General features: G+C 46.1%; 1 protein-coding gene across 1 annotated transcript in view; it reads right to left on the bottom strand.

The window, feature by feature from the left end:
* The window catches only part of LOC141140830 (calpain-8-like), a 93488-nt gene that overhangs the window by 43630 nt on the left and 28059 nt on the right, over nt 1-21799 (bottom strand). The window contains exons 3-5 of the mRNA XM_073628337.1: nt 13693-13811; nt 7867-8000; nt 5499-5667 (exon numbers count right to left, since the gene is read on the bottom strand). Coding sequence (XP_073484438.1) covers nt 5499-5667; nt 7867-8000; nt 13693-13811 — 422 coding nt within the window. The remainder of the gene's footprint in view (nt 1-5498; nt 5668-7866; nt 8001-13692; nt 13812-21799) is intronic.

Here is a 21799-nt window from a genome sequence, read left to right as displayed (position 1 = left end):
TCTCGCCTGTACATCACACGTCATACGTTGCACATCACATACATTCCTATTCCTGCATACCACAGTCTGTAGCTACCAAGCCCTGAGTGTTCGTTTTTAATTGCCTATCTCTGCGCAACCGGTTACTCAGGCCCGTGCCACACTCTTGTAGGGGGTCATGGTCATTAGTGTCACTCACGCACTGTTTTTATTTTCTTTCAGTTTCACTCACCATTTTAGTTTAGTTGAGGCTTACGGCATGGTTGGTGGTTGGGCTCACTATATCCAGTTGGTTTTTTCCACAGCTTGGAACACGTGTCGGAAAGTGACCAATTTGCCTTCATCCCTCCTACTCCAGCCAGGGGCTCAGAGCACGGAAGCACTCCATCCCTGAGGAATTGGACTATTCCTAAACTTATTACTGAGCTCCATTGCAGGGGCATTCCGTTCCCGGCCATGGCCAGGAAAGCAGAGTTGTTCAGACTTCTCTTTTCCAACCCATCTCAGCCACAGCCATCTACCAGTGCGGAGCATGTGTCTTTAATTATTTCATTAACACAGATCCATGCAGTGTTAAACACACTCTCCACTTCTGTCCAGCAGTTACAGGATGGATGTGATGGAGGCCCGTCCAGCCAGCATAGTAGTTGCAGCGGCTTTCGCAGATCTTGGGCCATCCGGATCCCCCGTAGGTAACACCAGTGTGCCGCTACCTCTGGCTGTTCCTTCTCCATTAACTGTATTACCATCTGTTTCTCCTGCCCATTTTATTCCTGCTAATCTAAAAAAGGACATTTTGCAGGGGAAAGATGTCAATCTGGCATCCCTACTCATAGCGTCACAGGACGCCGTGGAGAACAAGGCTTATGCTTGCGGGGAAGTCTCGTGGTCCTCAAAACCCATGATCCAAAGCTTAACCGCAAGCTGAGCATTGCCGAATTTGTCCTTTCTTTCGGTATCTATAGGGATGTTGTTTGTGCAGTCAGTCCCGGTAGAAGAGAGGAGCTGGACCTATTTTTCCACAAGGTGGTAGATCTGGCCCACAAATATGGTGGTTCCACCTTCTACGATTATCACTGATCTTTTTCAGCTAAAGTCGCTGCCACTTGGGCACAGTTTCAGTTGGTCACATGTTGGAGCAACATTAATACCGAGCTGTTTTGTAGGCATTTTGCTAGTCAAAAGTCTCCAATGTGTGCCAACTGTCAGTCATCTGCCCACACCGCCAACTGGTGTTCTAGCCTGGATCATCTGGTTGCTTCGGGATCCAATAGGCCAGGGTCCAGTGGTTCTTCCACAGGGCCTTCTGGGCAGTTTGATAAGCTGGGAAGACCCATTCATTTGTTAGGCAAGGCTCAGCTGTGTAACAATTTTAACTACAGGGTCTGCAATTACAACCAGTGCAGACTCCTCCATATTTGTGCTAATTGTTTCAGGGGACACCCCAAATCCACCTGTACCATCAAGGTGTCCAGTTCTTCATGATTGAGCCCAGTTAATATCCCCAGGTTAGATTTCTGGTTGATTCACCACCCATCCCCGGCTCTTAGGCAGTTTCTGGTTGAAGGCTTTTCTGAGGAATTTCATACAGGCCTTATCACCCTACCTTTGCAGTCGGTTGAATGTGCCAATTTGTTATCTGCTGCCACCAACGCCCAGTTAGTAGATGATTTATTGCAGGATAAGTTAGCCAAGGGGTTCGTCATTGGGCCTTTTGTATCTTCACCATTTAGCATGTGGAGGGTTAGCCCCATTGGTGTGGTAAGAGGTAAATTTCCTAATAAATTTTGTTTAATCTATGAACTGTCGGCTCCTCATTCATCACCCAAACCTAGTTTCAATTCCCTCATTCTTTCAGAGGAATTTTCATTGCAATATTCATCTGTAGACTTAGCCATCCAGCATATTTTACAGACGGGTAAGGTCACATGGTTGTCTAAAGCTGACATTTTGGATGCCTTCAAACTGCTCCCCATCAAACCGTCTCTCTGGCAATGGCATGGGTTAAAATGGCGGGAGCGTTATTACTTTGCTACCAAGTTAACTTTTGGCTTCAAGAGCAGTCCTTGGCTCTTCAATATGTTTGCCTCAGCTCTCAATTGGGTTTTGTCTTCTCAGATGGAGTGTGGCAAGGTCATTCATTACTTGGATGACTTCATGGACCTGAATGTCCCCTTAGCTGCCCATAAGATTGATGGGCCTTCCACTGCGATTACCTTTTTAGGTATCACCTTAGATACTGTCCGCATGAACGGCAGTCTGCCTCAGGACAAGCTGGATCCGGGGTATGATACACAGTTTGGTCAGGTCCCGGTGCTCTAAGAAAGACTTGCAGGCTCTATTAAGCATGCTCAACTTTGCTATGAGGATTATTCCTCAGGACAGGTCTTTTGGCTCTCCTTCCTCTCTACCAAGACGACGATTCGGCAGTGCAGCAAGCCAGGGATGACACGCTTGCCTATCTCCAGTCAGATGTTCTGTGAACTAGCAGATTTGTTGTCCCTTTCACCCTTTGGGTTGGGTCCCAGCTTGGTCCTCAAGGCAGCGGCATTCCTTAGTTACTTTGGTTTCCTCAGACCTGGGGAGGTATCCCGAGCTGGACTTAACGCACCAGTACTCCTCAAGGGTAGCCTTACCAGGTTTCCGGATCATTATGCACTTCAACTCCCCAACAACAAGAACCGTCAGACAGGTCAGGGTTTAGTGATCAATTATTACAGAACCAACGCTGTCTGGTGTCCAGTGGAGGTATTGGATCAGCTCACCTTCATGTTTTCAGCAGCCCCTCTCGACAGCCCATTGCTTCCCTTCCCTACACAGGCTCTTACTTCCAGTCAGTTCATCTCACATGTTAGGATTCTTATTGCGAACTTGGGGTTGAACCCGAAACAGTTCACGGGCCATTCTTTCAGGATTGGGGCAGCATCCACGGCATCCAAGCAGGGGGTCCCATCCCATGTCATCAAATACATGGGACGCTGGCAATCATCTTGCTACAGTCTGTATATTCCTGATCCCCATGTGGAGGTCAAACATACTTTTGTTACTTTGTTGGATTAAGTCTTTGTCGTGTTTTTAATTAAAGTTCACTTATTGTACCTAGTTGGTGTCTCTTTTGTCCTCTTTGAACCTTACACCTCAGGTCGCCAGAGTTGGGGTTACGTCTCCTCCAGTATCCTAAATCTGACTACAAGTTAGAAGGCTGGCCATTTTACTAGCCTGTATTTGTAGGAGGATTCGGGGCCTTATAATCCTCCCTCCTCCCCTACGTACTCATTGGCTAGCATTTCTGGGTTCCCTCCCACCCATTCCCCATTTTTTCCATATTTTATACTCAGGGTATGCCCTCTTTTAAGCTTACTCTCACGGGCGACCATGGCAAACCTCAGGTCGCCTTAGTTGGGGGTACATCTCCTCCAGTATCCTGACTGGCTACAAATGGAAAATAAGCTCCTTTTTTATTGTTTACTATTTGCTGCTAAAAGTTTTTTTAATTTTTTGAATTTGATGTTATTTTAATGAGAAAAACAGACAACCCTGAAAAGTCAGACCACTGAAAAATGTATATTTTTGTTACAGATGACCCATGGTTTTCTTAGTCAGATCCTCGCATACTATATTCCAGCAGGAAGATCTCCCTGCCATAATTACTGGCTGTATTCCTGTCAATATGGGAATTTTGGGTGTTCCCGCCCACCTGTGTATGTTCCGGCTCCTCTTGTTTCATTCTCCATATAAAATTAGGAAATCCCGCAGGGATGCTGTGAGCCCCAGGTGCACAGACTAAGTAGCTCAACACAGAGATCTCACTAATAGAGACCTTGAGAGACTGGAGGAACTTCCAGGTGATTTATAGTGATTGTAAAGGTTTGATTTTTTTTTTTTAAATAACAAACATGTTATATTTACCTGCTCTGTGCAAGGGTTTTGCACAGAGCAGCCCAATCCTCCTCATCTGGGGTGTCCCGTCGGCGCTTCTCCTCTACATTGGGTGCCCTCGCGGAGACCCACGTTCCATGGGGGCCCCTGTGCAGGCACACTCACGAGTCCTGCTGCTGTGTCCATTGACACAAACAGCAGGACTTGGCCCCGCCCCCTAGCTCCCGTGTCACTGGATTTGATTGACAACAGCAGGAGCCAATGGCTCCTGCTGCTACCAATCTACCCAATGAGGACGGAGACAGCGGCTGGAGCCCCTGGGCTTGTGCTCGGCGCTGGATCGATCGGGGTCAGGTAAGAAAAAGGGGGGCTCTGGGGGTCAGCTGCAGCACAGAAGGTTTTTCACCTTAATGCATAGAATGCATTAAGGTGAAAAACCTTGAGACTTTACAACTCCTTTAACTTTCCAGCATCTTCTAAAAACTGGTGTGTTGGGCCTGGTTCACACTGGTGCAACATGTGCTCTGACTTTGAGAGCACATGTCGCATCTCAAATCGCACCCCATTAAGTACAATGGAACCGTTCTAATAGGAACAACCTGAGTCGCTCGGACTTAGGAAAAGGCTACTGCACTACTTTTGGTCCAACTTCAGCACAACTTGCATTGACTTCTGTTAAAGAAGTCATATGCAAGTTGGGCCGAAGTCGCGCTGGGATGTCCGTGTGAAATTTGTGCGACCTTGAAGTCGCAGCAGTGTGAACTGGGCCTTAATGTGTTAACGTCTAAACACCAGGCATGGGGAAGCATCTGAACTGAAATTGTAAATAGGATTTAGCTGCACTTCATAATTTCAGCCATTTGAGGGAGCCAAAGAACAATGCGTCCCGCGTATATCAATATTTTAGTTAAAGGCCAAGTTCAACTTTTGCATAAATGGCTCTTCCGGACATGGGGCCCCAGTAAGTTTACAATGCACTGTGCCATTTTTCAAATTGTTTAATGTAATTGCCATACCTGTAGGATTGTTCTGGCCACCCTTTAAGTGTGTTCGAAATACTCCCATTCTGTTTTTATTCCCTTGTCCTGGCTAGTTTTCCTGGACATGACAGACATTGGGTGTTCACCCCCCACCTTACAGAAGTAAGCACCCCTCTTTGTTGAAAATCCCACCCACTGAGCTCAGATATGGCAATTACATTACATTACTTGTCTACTGTGGGAGTTTTAGAAAAGAATTTGCACAGCATTTTTTGCTAGAAATGAATGTATTTCCCCAAAATATATGTTTCTAAAAGTAGAGACCCCAGAATAAAATTGTCTCATATTTTCAGGAAAAAATACACTAAAATGAACTTTAGTGGAAAACAAACACATTTTTTTTTACAGTGCATGGGGGGGGGGGGGGCACACTGCAAGGGTATTTTTTTTTTTTGCTGAGTCCAGAGCTGGACAATTTTTGTTATTCATAGCAACCAATCATAATCACACTTTCATTCTCCAAGCAAAACAACCTCATTAAGGAGGGACTCTGATTGGTAGTAGTAACCCAAGTATATTTTTTTCCTTATACACTTTGACACAGAAACTCATTTTAATACATTTATGATAGCAAATGAACTCTTCCAATTCAGAACTCACATCGATAGAGCACCCGAGCAGTGACTCCGCTTTTAGAGCCTTCTGGATAATTTCATAGAGATCAGCCGGCGCTTTCTTCAGATCATACACTTCCGATATCCCCCCTGTGAAATCCTCAAAGCCTTCAATGGTGCTCCCACCTGTCAGCGCCTCATATGATCCATTCAGCCTGTCAGTAAAAAAGAATTGGCATTTAATTATCGAAACACAGAAGCTTCTATGGTTTGGATGCCCAAGGGCCTCACATTGCTCGCTGGTACTTGTTATGAGGCCCTTGAACTCCAGTAGTCAGAAAAGGGAGTCATTTGAAAAGGTAAATGGCAGTGATTTCTAGCAGTCTCTTGTAACATGTTCTCACGCTCTGTCCTGCACCATATATTTAAACACATGCTGCATGTCTACAGCCTCTGACAATCTCCTGCGAATGTCCACGACCAGTCTTCTGTAGTCTTACATATACTGAACTTTATGTATTACCCTTTGGTGATGACAGGAGCCACCGGTGAACCCCCCTGTACTTTGTTGACCACCACTGCTCTAAGGCAAACACTGACACCTACAGGCCACCAAATATAACTGAAAAATACATTAACCAGTTCCCATCTGTGCTTTAGCCGAATGATGGCTACATCGCGGACCTACTTTGCCGGGAGGCCATCAATAGACGTCCTCCCCTTTGCACGGTCCCCGCGCGCCCCCTGTAGGACGTGCACGGCACTCACTGTGATCACCGAGTCAATGAGACTCGGGTGATCACAGATCTGGAGTAAGGGGCCGAACCCGGCCCCTTACCACATGATCAGCTGTCAGCCAATGACAGCTGATCACGTGATGTAAACAGAAGATCGGCAATCATTTTTTTTTTTTCTCACACTGACAGCGTGAGCAGAAAAAAAAGCCGATCACTAGCTTCTGTGTAACGAACATCGGTCCTGAAGAGGAAGAGGCACAGCCGCCTCATCTGTGCCAACCAGTACCGCATGCCAGTGCCACCTGCCAGTGCCCACACAGTGCATATCAGTGCCCACTATTGTAAATCAGAGCCACCAATCAGTGCCAACTATCAATGCCTAGGAGTGTCACCTAGTGTGCCAATCAATGCCTCATCAGTGCCACCTAGCAGTGTCACCTACCAGTACCCATCACTGCCACCCATCAGTGCCCATCACTGCCACCTATCAGTGCCCTTCAGTGCCACCCCTCAGTGGCACCCCTCAGTGCCACCCACCAGTACCACCTTTTAGTGCCCACCAGTGCCACCTCTCTTTGCCCACCAGTGCCACCTATCAGTGCCCACCAGTGCCGCCTTATAAGTGCCTATCAATGCAGCCTATCGATGCCCATCAGTACAGCCTATCAGTGCCCATCAGTGCAGCCTCATCAGCGTACATCAATGAAGGAGAAAAATTACCTGTTTGCAAAATGTTAAAACGGAGTTCCACACAAAAATGGAACTTCCGCTTTTCGGAACCCTCCCCCCCTCCGGTGTCACATTTGGCACCTTTCAGGGGGGAGGGGGGTGCAGATACCTGTCAAAGACAGGTATTTGCACCCACTTCCGGCATAGACTCCCATGGGAGTCTATGCTTCTTCCTGTCCCAACCGCGCTGTCTGCTGGGAACACACAGCTCCCAGCAGAGAGCGGGGACCACTAGGGACGCGCAGCGCGACTCGCGCATGCGCAGTAGGAAACCGGGAAGTGAAGCCGCAACACTTCACTTCCTGATTCCCTCACCTAGGATGGCGGCGGCAGCTGCCGAGAACCGAGCGGGTTCTCGGCGTCCCCTGCCGACATCGCTGGACCCAGGGACAGGTAAGTGGCAATGTATTAAAAGTCAGCAGCTGCAGTATTTGTAGCTGCTGGCTTTTAATATTTTTTTTTTTTGGCGGTGTGGGTGAACCCCCGCTTTAAAACAAAATATAAAACGGTTTTGTATTTTTTTTCAAAATTTTCAGTCTTTTTTCATTTTTTTAACAAAAAAGGTGATCAAATACCACCAAAAGAAAGCTCTATTTGTGGGAAAAAATAATAAAAATGTCATTTAGGTACAGTGTAGCATGACTGCGCAATTGTCATTCAAAGTGTGACAGTGCTGACAATTGGTCTGGGCCCAGTAAGCAAGTGGTTAATAATAAAATAAGGGAACCTCTCATAGGAAACAAACACTACCATCTGAAAATGCTAGCTGCCTGGCCATCATATGACTCTTCCAATCTGCATACTTGTTCCAGGTAACATAGAAGAATTGAAGCCAGTAGACAGCCGGTCAGCTTGCATTTTCAGATGGCGGTCAGCAATGGTACATTGACTTTAAGGAGAGAAAGTATAACTTTCTACATAAGGCATGTGTTGACTGACGGGACTTACTTGGCGTAGGCCTTTTCCAGCAGTGATCCCCAGAATTCATTCCCCTCTGCTGAGTGTACAAATACCAAGTGTCCATCCTTTGTCGGGAGGCGATCATCCACCACCACTTCTACCCACTCACCGTATTGCCAGAACTGAAAAAAAATGGGAAAGATATTAGACTTGGGGTTGATTTTCTAAAAAAAGTGGAAAAAGAGCAGGGGTTCATTCCTATGGTATGCTACAAGGCACTACTGAAAAAAGGGTCAGGTGCGGTTTCCGATGTACTGAGGTGTGTTGACAACCTATTCAATATGAATGAGGTGCACGGTCCTATGCCCAGACTATGAACAAAAAATTTTGACACTGACTCTTCATTAGTTGAAGAGCCACTACTGTCCTCTGTAGATGCTTGTATTGTGAAGCAATTCATCCTCAAAGATCACAGCAAAAACAATTAAACTGGCTTTCAGTTCGCTTTTAGTGGCTTAAAAATACCTGCTGTGTGTTTATATTAGATGGCTGCCAAGATCTGCTCTCATAAAAATAGCTGTGATTTCAGTGCCTCTGTTATAAATTTTGAAGATTTCCTTACAATACCTATAGCTACAAAGGAAGATAAGGGCTTGCACTTATGCCCAATCGAACCCTCAGTTAAAGGATCACTAAAGATTTATTTATTTTTTTTAAAATAACAAACATGTTATACTTACCTCCACTGTGCAGCTTGTTTACACAGAGTGGCCCCAAACCTGTTCTCCTGGGGTCCCTCGGCGGCTGTCTCGGCTCCCCCCCCCCCGCAAGGACTCAACACCTTCATGCGAGCTCTCCCGCATGGTGTTGAGTGCTTGCGGGCGCGCTCCAGTGATACAGCCAGTGGCCATAGCCACTCACTGTATCACTCGGCCCCTCCCCCCGGCACGCCGCATCATTGGATGTGATTGACAGCAGCGCGAGCCAATGGCTGCGCTGCTTTCAATCCATCCACTGTAACCAATCAACGGCCAGGCTGAGCAGCGAAGAGGATATCGGGGGCGAGCGCGGGACTTTCGAGGGGTCAGGTAAGTAAAACAGGGGGGCTGGGGGGGCCGGTATTGTTGGATGTTTTTTCACCTTAATGCATAGAATACATTAAGGTGAAAAAACTTTTGCCTTTACAACCCCTTTAAAATCAACTAAATACATTCCAGGTACATCAAAACAAAAGTTGTTTGATCTCCTACAGTTTGTTTTGCTTTTAAAGCAGCCACAGCCTAGCCTGAGTAGAAAAGCGTGTCTCCTACTCACATGTTGCAGAGGAGGACCCTCACTCTCTGTGTGGAAGTACTGGTCTTATTGCAGACATCTGACATGCCCCCTGCTGGGTTGGAGCCATTAGTTCATACTCCCTGCTGATTAGAGAGCTCTAGCTCTGACTAAAAGGGTCATATCAGACCTTTGCAGAGAGACGACTGCTTCCACACACAGAGCAAGGGTCTTTGTCTGCAGCATACTTTCAGGGGACAGGCTTTTCTACTCAGGCTCATTAAAAAAAAAATAAAGCAAGCTGTAAGGCTCTATTCACACTAACGCGTTTTTTGATGCATTTTGCAGAAATGCAGGGAAATTTTTTTAACATGGATTCCTATGGAACATATTCACATCAATGCATTTTTGTACCTCTGTGTTTTTGGAAAGGGTCAGGGACTTTTTTCAAGCAAAATGCAGTGTTTTGCATATAATAGGCTTCAATGGACCCGCATCCAAAACGCAAGTACCACGGTTTTACCGCGATTTTGCCGTGATTTGCGTTTTGCGTTTTTTTTTTTACTCAAGGGTTGTCGGGAAGAGGCCCTTGTCCCCATCAACATGGGGGCAAGGTGCTTTGGGGTGGGAGTGGTGGGCGCAGAGCCCCCCCTGCCCCAAAGCACCCATCCCCCCATGTTGAGGGCATGAGGCCGTTATGGTTCAGGGGGGGGCGCTCACTCGTTACCTCCCTTTCCTGACCTGCCAGGCTGCATGCTCGGATAAGTGTCTGGCATGGATTTTGGGGGGACCCCACGCCATTTTTTGAAAATTTTATGGACCTGGGGGGGGGGACCCCACGCTGGTATGGACCTGGGGGGGACCCTATGCTGTTTTTTTTCATGATTTTTTTTACATTCAGTGGCAAAGCACGCTGACAGCTGATGACTCATCGGTTGTTAAGGATGCGGCAGCTGGCTTCCCGGCCCCCTCCTTAGCAACCAGCTATATAAAGTGTAAAAAAAAAGAAAAAAAAAAACGCAAATCGTGGCAAAATCGCAGTAAAAATGCATGTCCAAAAACGCGGCAAGCACTGCAAAATGCATGGCAGAAACACTCGAAAGCAACAAGCATAGATGTGAATCGAGCCTAAGGCCCCTTTCACACTTGTACAACTTGTCACACAATTTGGGACTGCAAAGTAGCATGACAAGTTGTTCTCCATGATTTCCAAAGACAACCATTCATATTAGTACAACTTCAAGTCATTCCAACTTCAAAGTAGTCCCTGCACTACTTTGGTCCGACTTTGATGGCATTCCCTGAAATCGTGACAAAATTGTGGGCTCGAATAGCGTCAAAATCACTGTAAAATCACGCGACTTTGAAGTTGCAGTATTGTGAAAGGGGCGTTAGGCCGGGTTCACATTGGTATGACACGACAGTCATACTACTTTGGATCCGACTTTGCCCTGCGACTTGAAGTCCGACATGCGTCCGACTTCAATGAACAGGGATCCGAATTTGATCCCCGACAATACCAGGCACTGTGTCTGGTATGAATATTTAGGGGGAACTCCACACAAAATGTTAAAAAAAACGGCATGGGTTCCCCCTCCAAGAGCATACCAGGCCCTTCGGTCTGGTATGGATTTTAAGGGGAACCCCCATGCCAAAAAAAAGGCGTGGGGGTCCCCCCTAATCCATACCAGACCCTTATCCGAGCATGCAGCCTGGCAGGTCAAGAAAGGGGGTGGGGACAAGCGAGCGCCCCCCCCCTCCTGAACCATACCAGGCCACATTCCCTCAACATGGGGGGGTGGGTGCTTTGGGGCAGGGGGGCCCTGAGCCTTGAGTCAACATCGGAAGAAGAACAGAGGGAGAAGACAGCAGAGAAGACCGGGCAAAAGAGCTAGTACAAGAGTGAGAAGATAGCGGAGGAGACCCGGCAGAAGACAGCGGACAGAGGGAGAAGAACCAGAGAGAGCACGGAGAAGAACCGGAGAGGCAGAAGACATCAGCGGAGGACACAGAAGAGCTGGAGATGGTAGAAGAGATCGGAAGAGACCCCGGAGCAGCCTTAATAAATTACTTTATTTTTTACACTTTTTTTTTAGGTGAATGGGTTAGGGGTACAATGTACCCCATACTCATTCACATAGGGTGGGGGGCCGGGATCTTGGGGACCTCTTGCTAAAGGGGGCTTCCAGATTCCGATAAGCCCCCTCGCCCACAGACCCTGACAACCAACGGCCAGGGTTGTCGGGAAGAGGCCCTTGTCCTCATCAACATGGGGACAAGATGCTTTGGGGTGGCCTGTGGCCCCCCTGCCCCAAAGTACCCACCCCCCCATGCTGAGGGCATGCGGCCTGGTGCAGTTCAGAAGGGGGGGGCTCGCTTGTCCCCACCCCCTTTTCTGACCTGCCAGGCTGTGTGTTCAGTTAAGGTTCTGGTATGGATTTTGGGGGGACGCCCGCACCGTTTTTTTCGGCATGGGGGTTCCCCTTAAAATCCATACCAGACCGAAGGGCCTGGAATGCTCTTGGAGGGGGAACCCATGCCGTTTTTTTTTTAAACTTTGGCGTGGAGTTCCCCTTTAAGATCCTCAGAGCACAAGTCGCATGCCAAAGTCAGATCAGTCAAGATGGCAACCCGACTTTAATCCGACTTCAATGATATTCAATGGGCTGAAGTAGGATCAAAATTGGACCAAAGTAGTGCAGGGAGCATTTTCAAAGTCGGACCAGTTAAGACGGCTCCAATAGGGAAACATTGATTTTCACACGTCATGCGACATGAGCTCCCAATGTCTGAGCGTTTGTCGTACCAGTGTGAACCCGGCCTGAGACTTTGCTTACCATAATTTTGATGCACCTGGAATGTCTTTAGCCGATTCAAACTGAAAGTTCAGTTGGGTTTTAACCCCTTCCCGCCCAGCCTATTGCAATATGACAGCCAAGCGGGAGCCCTCCGGCTGTGCTCCGATGCAATCTGTCGCCCACCATGTCCACTGGACGATGACAGATCACTGTACCAGCCTGCTGTGGCCAATCACAGCAGATCACGCAGCTGTACACAATGAAAGGCTTTGCTTTATGCCTTTCATTGTATACTGTTGTGATGAGCTCTGTGATTGATCACAGTGATCACATGGTACAGACAGGGCCATTCATAGCCCATCTGTACCATTTGATTCTTTGTGGCCAATAACAGCTAATCATAATAGTAAACACTGAATGAATATTTTTCATTCAGAAAAAAATGGTTTCTTATAACTGTAAATTTCACTGTTATACTTTTTCAAGGCAATGTATCCTGAGAGTCTGCAGGAGCAGGACATTGCACCAGTGATACAATGCTCTGCAGGCTCCTTAGAAAAAATAATACATGCACATTTTTTTTTTCTATCTACAAAAAAATGTGCATTTTTTTTTAAAGGTGAACTTATCCTTTAAAGGGGTTGTAAACCCCTGTGTTTTTTTACCTCAATGCATTCTATGTAGTAGTAGTGCACCAACCCCCCAAAGCCCCCCTTTTACTTACCTGAGCCCGATCGCTCCTACGAAGCACACCCACTCCAGCCGGTGTCTCGCATCCTGATTGGATAGATTGATAGCAGCGCATTCATTGGCTTCCGCTGCTGTCAATCAAATCCAATGATGCGGGTGCCAGGGGGCGGAGCCAATTCCAGCTGTCTGTGTCAATGGACGCAGCAGCAGGACACGGGAGTGCGCCCGCACAGGTACCCCAAGGGAGAGCGCTTCTCTGACGGGGCACTCGAGAAGAGGAGGAGCCAGAAGTGCCGCTGAGGGACCCCAGAAGAGGAGGATGGGGGCCACTCTGTGCAAAACCAACTGCACAGAGGAGGTAAGTATGACATGTTTGTTTAAAACAAAATTAAAAAATATAAAAAAAAGAACGTTTACATATCCTTTAAGTAATTTTATTTCCAAAAATAAAGATTTTTACATGTGCGCAAATATGAAACAATTTCCTCTAGAGCCAAACTGGTTAAACTGAAATATAGGCAAGGATTAAGAGATAAAGAAGCTGCATTCTCAAGAAGCGATTAAATCAGTTGGTGAAAGTGTTTAGAAAAACTGGAGTTTAATATCAAGTCAGAGTTCATAATTTGCATACTTAGGTCCATGACTCAGAAATCATTGAAGTCAGAAAGTCATCATGACAACAACTAAGGAGTTGCCATTATCAGAAAGACATCAAGCAACTGCAGCTTGTATATATATCTTTTATGGCTGGCTTCCTTAGCTTTGGAATTTGTATAATGTTACTAGTGAAGCAGTTGTACCATACCCGGAGTATGAGGCTGGGTTCACATATGAGAACGCAATGGCTCACAGCAGGAGTCCGATGCGTCCTCGTTCACCTTTTCAGATCCGATTTCAGCTTGAATTTTTGGGCTGAATTCAGACCTGAAATGGACAAAAAGACGCACAGGGTTCCTGTGCAAATCACACCGGAGCCTCTGCGGAGATAAGTGAACCGGCTCCATAGAGAGGTGGTCACAATGTCCTGCTGTGCAAATTGGATGCGGAAAAAACCTCATCCAATTTGCAGTAGTGTGAACCCAGTGTGTTTAGTGTTTCAATATTATTGGCTCACCTGGTAGCGGAAGATTCCAGCATAGTTCTTCTGAAAGCTCTGATTCTCTGGAACAACTCGAGCTAAAATGTCCTGATCCAAGGTGAGGGAGGCGATGGCAGCCAGGAGCCAGCAGTCACCTATGTCGGGGAATGTAGTTTTCAATTATGTGGACTGAGATTTTAAATGACAGCAATTTTAGTACACTTCTAAGTATTGTGATTTTTTTTTTAAAATAGATCATTATAGTCCCACAATGCCATATGCTTTTTTGTTCTCCAGAAGGACAGCACCGTATTTGTTCAGGCATCATCCAGGGTCACCATCTACTTCCCCGGACGGAGATACTAGTGCAGAGATGACACACTCATGTAATTCCTGTTGCCTAGGTAGGTCTTGGCTGCGTTGGCTATTGTCTAACACAGATCAGCCCCTGAATAGGCAGTTCACTTTTATCATTCAGCCACAAAACAGATTCTTCTATCTATACAAATGTTCTGACAGTGGGACCTGTTGCTGTCAGAATACACCGATCAAAATCTGCAGCCACTGACTGACAAAAGTTTTCGGGCCAGTTCACACCACATGCGGTTCAGTGCGTTTTATTTTTCTGCATCAAAGATGCATGGAAAGTAGGTTATTGTTTCCAATGGCATAGTTCACACCAGTGCGGTCAGTTCCAGTGTGTTCCAGTTCCAGAAAAAGAAAGTAGAACATGCTGCATTTTTTCTGCACTGAACTTACTGGAACATGGTAAAATGCATCAAAAATGCACTGGAACATAACTAAATGCACCAAAAATGTACTCAAACACACATATCCTTTTTTAAGGTGAGGAAAAAAAAAAGGGAGGGAAACATGGACCGGAATGCATCAACGTGCATTGCTTTCGCTTTCGGACTGCGTTTCTATGGTGTGAACTGGCGTGTCCCTTCAGCAGGGAGGTCCATGTGCTGATCAATATGCAGCCAGTCCCTGTCCCAGTTGAACCAGTCAAATTAAAGTGTTACTAAACCCATAACAGTAAAAGCAGTCTGTATATGCAGTAAAGCATGCTAGTTATACTCACTGTGGAACCAGAGGGGTTAATCCTCTGCATTGTGTAAAAAGGCTGCTTGATCCTGTATGCACAGATCCCCCCTCCCTTCAGTGTCCCCCTGGACAAGTCCGGATAAGACTGAGCCTTTGGAGTCAAGCTGCACATGCTCAGTTTTGTGTATATTGCTGGAGTGTTTTTCTTTTCTTTCTTGGGAGGGTGAATGTGATCAGCACAGGGCCAATCAGCACTGTCCAGACAGAGAATCAGGAGCCCTGCAGCCTCATAGGACAGCTCAGTGCAGTATGAAAACTCCTCCTACAAGCTTCACCAGACACTGACAGAAGTCACAGGACTGCTATATACTGCTGGTGAGAAAAGGTATTTAGCAGTTTATATTTACTAAAATAATTGCATTAAGATCAGTGTAATGCCTACTTAAAGTGACTGTAAGGCTTCATATTTTTTTTTATTTTTTTAAATAACAAACATGTTATATTTACCTCTTCTGTGGGGGATTTTACTGCAGGTAAGCCTTATTATAGGCTATAGACCTGTAGTAAAAAGTGGTCTGTAAGGTTTTACAGCCACTTTAAAATGACCATATCCATGAAAAAAAAAAAAGAGTCCCTACCTTTAGTACTACTTTAATATAAAAGATTTATATCTCCCTTCCCCCCTTCGTATAGCTTCATACCTGACTCCTAGTTAAATGCCCATATATCCTACTTCTGGGTGTAGTAATTATAATAAAAAGTAAACTGCATAGGTGTGAACCGAGCCTTATGCTGACCATACACGTATCAATTTTCGGACGAGTATATTCATACGAAAAATCTTTGTACATTCGCTGAATGAAAGAATGTTGTTTGAAAATTTCACTTGCTTTTAACATCCCATTTTAAAATGAATGTAATTTCTGAACAAAAACCACATACACTGTCTGAAAATTCCTTTGACCAAGAAGTTTTCTATTCTGCCCCTTCGAATTTTCCCATCGCTGTGGTCGAAGACGAATGTCGATTTGACCCCACGAATGATTAGAAAATCGTTAAATCGTAAAATTACATTTTTCTTTTAAGGAAGACATTGTTTTTGTATGGCCAGTATATAATATATTAAAGTTCTGTCTGAAAATCTGCAAAACAGTTTTTTTTTTTAAATAAAAATTTGATCTGAGTCTGATGATATTTACCAGATTCAACCTCTAATAGTATATACAGTATGTTAGAGATTAGAGATTCTGCTTCTAACCATATAGTTGGTTGTTTATATTTACCACTACATAGAGATATTTAAGAATAAATTGCCTTTTTTTTTTTTTAAATTTTCATATTTACTAAATTATACACCACATTTTTTAAGGTTATTATCTGATTAATAATCTGCCTACTAATCGATTATGAAAATAATCGTTAGTTGCAGCCCTAATACATTCTTTCTAAAATAAACTATTGTAAACATGTTAAAATGCTTAAAGTGGTTGTAAACCTCAGACATGAAATATGAACAAAGCATATCCCTATAGTGTGTACTTGTCTCAATTAAGAGCACTAAGGGGGAGATTTACTAAAACTGTTGCACACAGAATCTGGTGCAGTTGCACATAGTATCCAATCAGCTTCTAGGTTTTATTGCCAAAGTTTAACCTCTTCAGATCTGCGCTATTGCCAAATGACGGCAACAGTGCGGATCTACATTGCCGGGACGACGTCTATTGACGTCGTCCCGTGCACGAGCGGCCTGCGCGCCCCCTGCAGGGCGCACGTGGCGCGCTCGGTGATCAGCGAGTCTATGACACTCGCCTGATCACAGATCAGAGTAAGGGGTCGGTTCTGACCCCTTACCACATGATCAGCTGTCAGCCAATGACAGCTGATCATGTGATGTAAACAGAGCCGGTAAATGGCTATTTTTCCTCCTCACGCTGACAGCGTGAGGAGGAAAAAAAAACTCAATCACCGGCGGCCGTGAGAGGGACATCAGTCCCGATCACGGCGATCATCTGTGCCCCCACAGCAATATGCAGCAGTGCCGCCTACCAGTGCCCACCAGCATCACCCATCAGTGCCCATAGTGCCATCCATCAGTGCCACCCATCAGTGCCCACAGTGCCACCCATCAGCGCCCACAGTGCCACCCATCAGCGCCCACAGTGCCACCTATCAGCGCCCACATCAGTGCAACAACAGCGCTGCACATCAGTGCCACCTATCAGTGCCCATCAGTGTCACCTACCAGTGCCCATAAGTGCCCATCAGTATCGCCCATCACTGCTCATCAGTACCACCCATCAGTGCCGCCCATCAGTGCCCCTCATCAGTGGTACCTATCAGTGCCCATCAGTGCCACCTATCCGTGCCACCCATCCCACCCATCAGCGCCCATCAGTGGCCATCAGTGCTGCTTATCTGTGCCCATCAGTACCGCCTTATCTGTCCCCATCAGTGCTGCCTTAACTGTGCTTATCAGTGCCGCCTTAACTGTGCCTATCAGTGCCGCCTTAACTGTGCCTATCTGTGCCCATCAGTGCCGCCTCATCAGCGCATATCAATGAAGGAGAAAAATGACCTGTTTGCAAAATTTTATAACAAACTATGAAACATGATTTTTTTTTCAAAATTTTCCATCTTTTTTTGTTTGTTTAGCAAAAAATAAAAATCCCAGCTGCTATTAAATACCACCAAAAGAAAGCTCTATTTGTGGGGAAAAAATGATAAAAATTTCATTTGGGTACAGTGTTGTATGACCGCGCAATTGTCATTCAAATACGACAGCGCTGAAAGCTTAAAATTGGTCTGGGCAGGAGGGGGGTTTAAGTGCCCAGTAAGCAAGTGGTTAATTGAACATGCTGAAGTTATAAGCTGATTGGTTACAATGCACAGCTGCACCAGATTCTATGTGCTCCAGTTTTAGTAAATCCCCCCCCCCCCCCCCCCCCAGTATGTCCTGTGCATAAAATCCTATCTGTTTGCAATATTTCAACTTTCCTCAACTAAATAGGCAAAGTGATAATTTCTCTTTAAAGCCAATTCCTGGAACTTATAGAGTGTCAACTCGATGTAAATAATTTTGAACATAAACAAAGCATCTGAGCACCTAAACACCCAACTCCAAACAAAACCATGTTATTTTAATGCAGAATTTGCTTAGCATGCAAACTCCCAACTTTAGAACTTGAGAGAGAGGGACACCTTAGGGAGGGCAAAACAATATGCTTGTTTTTATTGAACCCCTCTCTCCAGCACTGCAGCACAAACACACCTTCCCTTCACTCCCCCACCATTCCCTCCAGGACTGGGGCTGAGGAAAATACTGAATACTTCCTGTGATGGAGGAACATGTGACTCATGTAACAGCTCTGGGCCAATCAGACGGAGAGTCCATGGCCTTGTGTAAGCTTCAACTCCAACAACTTGTAACTCATACAGAGCTTTGCTTTTTGCTTATGGTGGATGGGCAAAGCAGAAGCAGAATGAAGGTAAGTACTGTATGTATATGTAGGAAGGGGGTCACTTCCCCTTACTATACAATCCAGCCTGTAGGTAGAGAGAGATGTTACCCCTAGTATTACGGGCATGGAAGGCACTTATATATGGGTTGTTGTGGCAGGATAACACTTAAACTAGGGTGACCAGATGTCCCCGGACTAAGTCTGTTTTTGTGCCAGGATTCAGGGGCCACGCCCATACCTCCCAACAGTCCCTGATTGGGCGGGACTTTCCTGCATTTCAAGCTTTGTCCCGTGGTCCCGGTGTACAGGGCTTTTATCCTGCATTACTCCATTGCTGACAGGCTAGCAAAACATGCAACATCCATCCAGCACAGCTAGGGATTTGTGGGCAAGCAGGCGGGCGTACTGCCGCAGTGAGAGTGAGTGTAGCTGTTAAGTCCAACTTCTGAAGTTGGGGATGGGTGGGGCTAATATACGTAGCTCTGCCCCCTTTATCAGACAACCCGTGCATAGACTAACAGCCGGTGTTCTGACATATAGTGACCTCCTATCAGATAGTGTCCGCCCCGTACTGCGCAGGCGCAACGCCTGCGCAGTACGGAGCAGCAGGAGATGCCGAAAATGTCCGAAGTTGATCAGCTGACCATCAGCTGTACACGGCGCTCGGGCACCTGTTAGCGATGGCTGTGTAAGAGGGCCCCTCGCGGGCTCGCTTCGCTCGCCACGCTTCGGGCACGGCCTCGCTGCGCTCGGCAACTATTTATTCTAACTCTATGTCCACTTGGATAGTAGGGAATGATCCTGGACATAGGGTAAGAATAAATGCGCAGGCGCCGTGTACAGCTGACGATCAGCTGTTGAACTTCGGAGACTTTCGTCGTCTCGTTTGTCCTCCGTACTGCGCCTGCGCAGTACAGGGCGGACACTTCTGGATAGGGGACTGTATTCGACAAGACACCGGCATTTATACATTGCTGGCCAGGGAAGAAGTTGGCAGGGAGCAGGACCAATTGTAACTACTGCATGTGCACCCACAGCGGTGTATAATTCAGGTTTATTATAATTCAGGATTATTATACACCACTGTGGGTGCACATACAGTAGTTACAATTGGTCCTGCCCTCTGCCACCCTCTTCCCCAGCCAGCAATATCCTGCTAGGCTGCACTCATTTGTTATCCATCTGATTCCGCCATTCTTGCCTCCGCTCCTGTAATCTGGTAATGAAGATTTTAGAAGATAAGTGTGCCATGTTTAATTGATTGGCGTCTTTGTAGTTTAACTAATTCCTGAGCCTGAACTTATAATAAATGGTGGGGTGAACACCTTGGGCTGGGAAACAGGCAGATTCCATCGTCGGCTGGCTGTGTCAGTTTCATTCCAGGACACTGTATTGTCTCGGAATGAAGGTCCCTGGCACCCACGACAGCCCTGGAAAATGAAAGACTGGCCTGGGCAATCCGGGACACATGGTCCCCCTACCTAGCTCCTGTTACTGCTCCAGAGTAGTCTCCGGCTCCAGCACTGCTTCCCTCACTTCTGGCTTTCACAGGAGAAACTTAGGACAGCAGAGCCATAGGCTTCTGCTGCTAGAAAAAAAAAGTGCACAAATGGAAGGAGAGCCAGACTAATGGGTAAACATATCCAAATTAATTTATTAGTTTGTACTAAAAAAAACAGCCAGCATGCTTTGGGGGTCAAAGAGAATCCCCCTTCATCAGGGCTTTAGTTAAAAAAGGATCCTTGAATGGATTTAAAATAGTCACTTCCAGAACCAAGTGGAGCGCATTCCGGCTCCATAGAAAGTAGTTGAAGCGGCGACGCTCCCCCTAGAGGTTAGGCGCAGTTTAATTCAGTGTTGAGTGATAGGCACAAATGTGTGAGTGCATTTTTTTTTGTTGATTTTATCTTGATCTTTAAAATAAATGGTTTGAGATAATGAAAGTCCCCTGTTGGTCTATATTTGTTTATGTACTGAGGTGACGGAGGGGAGTGTGAGGCAATTTCAAACAGAGAGGTGTGCAGAGGATCGGATTAACCTGAGGAGAAGTGAGGGGGTCCCAATAAAACATTTTTGGTGGGAAAGGAAGAGCTACAACTACTCCACAGAAAAGTGGCATATTTTATAATGCGCTCATTAACCTTCTTAAATTTAAGAGGTCATACATCTTCTGGTGAGAGTTTACCTGAGCGGGGTGATGGACACCTGAGGGGTGATGAACACCTGAGCGGGGTGATGGACACCCGAGAGGGGTGATGAACACCTAAGCGGGGTGATGGACACCTGAGAGGGGTGATGAACACCTAAGCGGGGTGATGGACACCTGAGAGGGGTGATGAACACCTAAGCGGGGTGATGGACACCTGAGCAATGTGATGGACACCTGAGGGGTGATAAATACCCGAACAGGGTGATGGACACCTAAGTGGGGTGATGGACACCTGAGCGAGCTGATGGACACCTGAGGGGTGATGAACACCTGAGGGGTGATGAACACCTGAGCGGAGTGATGGACACCTGAGAGGGGTGATGAACACCTAAGCGGGGTGATGGACACCTGAGCGAGGTGATGGACACCTAAGCGAGGTGATGGACACCTGAGCGAGGTGATGGACACCTGAGCGGGGTGATGGACACCTGAGCGGGGTGATGGACACCTGAGCGGGTGATGGACACCTGAGCGGGGTGATGGACACCTGAGCGGGGTGATGGACACCTGACCGGGGTGATGGACACCTGAGAGGGGTGATGGACACCTGAGAGGGTGATGGACACCTGAGTGGGGTAATGGAGACCTGAGCACGTATTTTTTTTTTTACTGATGGCCCTCTAATTGTTTATTAATCACTGGGAGTTTTATTGACTATTCTCTAGAGACTGATGAATTTATAAGCCTAACTGATATGATAAGGTTTTTTGGTATGATTTACATAGTGATCAGATGGTGATTAAGACCAGGTTTTTAATGATTTATTTGTCCATTTACACTGGTGTTGGTTTACATAGCTTTTACTTTTCTCTAAGGGAATTTTGTACATTCATGAAATTGTGAAATAATGGTTTTACATTATTTGTAAGTTACATCACTCAGCCATATGAAATTGTAGTTAAAACACATGACACGGGCTGGATTTTATATTTTTTTATTTACGATTTTATATTTGCACATTTGAGGAGTATACAGTTTAAAGTCAATCATATGCATTGATTTTTCACCGTATTTATTTAGGTTTTGCACTTAGGAGCGCTGTTGCTAAATTTGAATATATTTTGACAGCACCACTAGGGGCACAATTGGAACAGCACCTTGTACAAATATACACATTGGTCCAATTCCCTCTCTCCTGGTGCAGATGAATATTCTATATATTTTAAGTCCAACTATGTCATGGGCCTCAGGTGTTCAACTGGACCTATGGGGTCCTAACTTGAACGATGAAAAGAATTCAGGGCCCTGCATGAGAGGTGCTTCAGGCATAAAGGAGGTTTCTATATCTATGGATCAGGGGGTGGAGAGAGAGGGCTCTCTACAAACATGGAGGTAAACAGTGTATAGACTGTGGCCTCTGGATAGCCCTGTCTACACACAGGTCAAAACTACTCCCCCCAACCCTCATCTCCATAACAGAGAGGTGTGT

This window comes from Aquarana catesbeiana, linkage group LG04 (genome assembly GCF_042186555.1).
Source record: "Aquarana catesbeiana isolate 2022-GZ linkage group LG04, ASM4218655v1, whole genome shotgun sequence".
NCBI lineage: Eukaryota > Metazoa > Chordata > Amphibia > Anura > Ranidae > Aquarana > Aquarana catesbeiana.
This window is presented reverse-complemented; position numbering and strand designations above follow the sequence as displayed.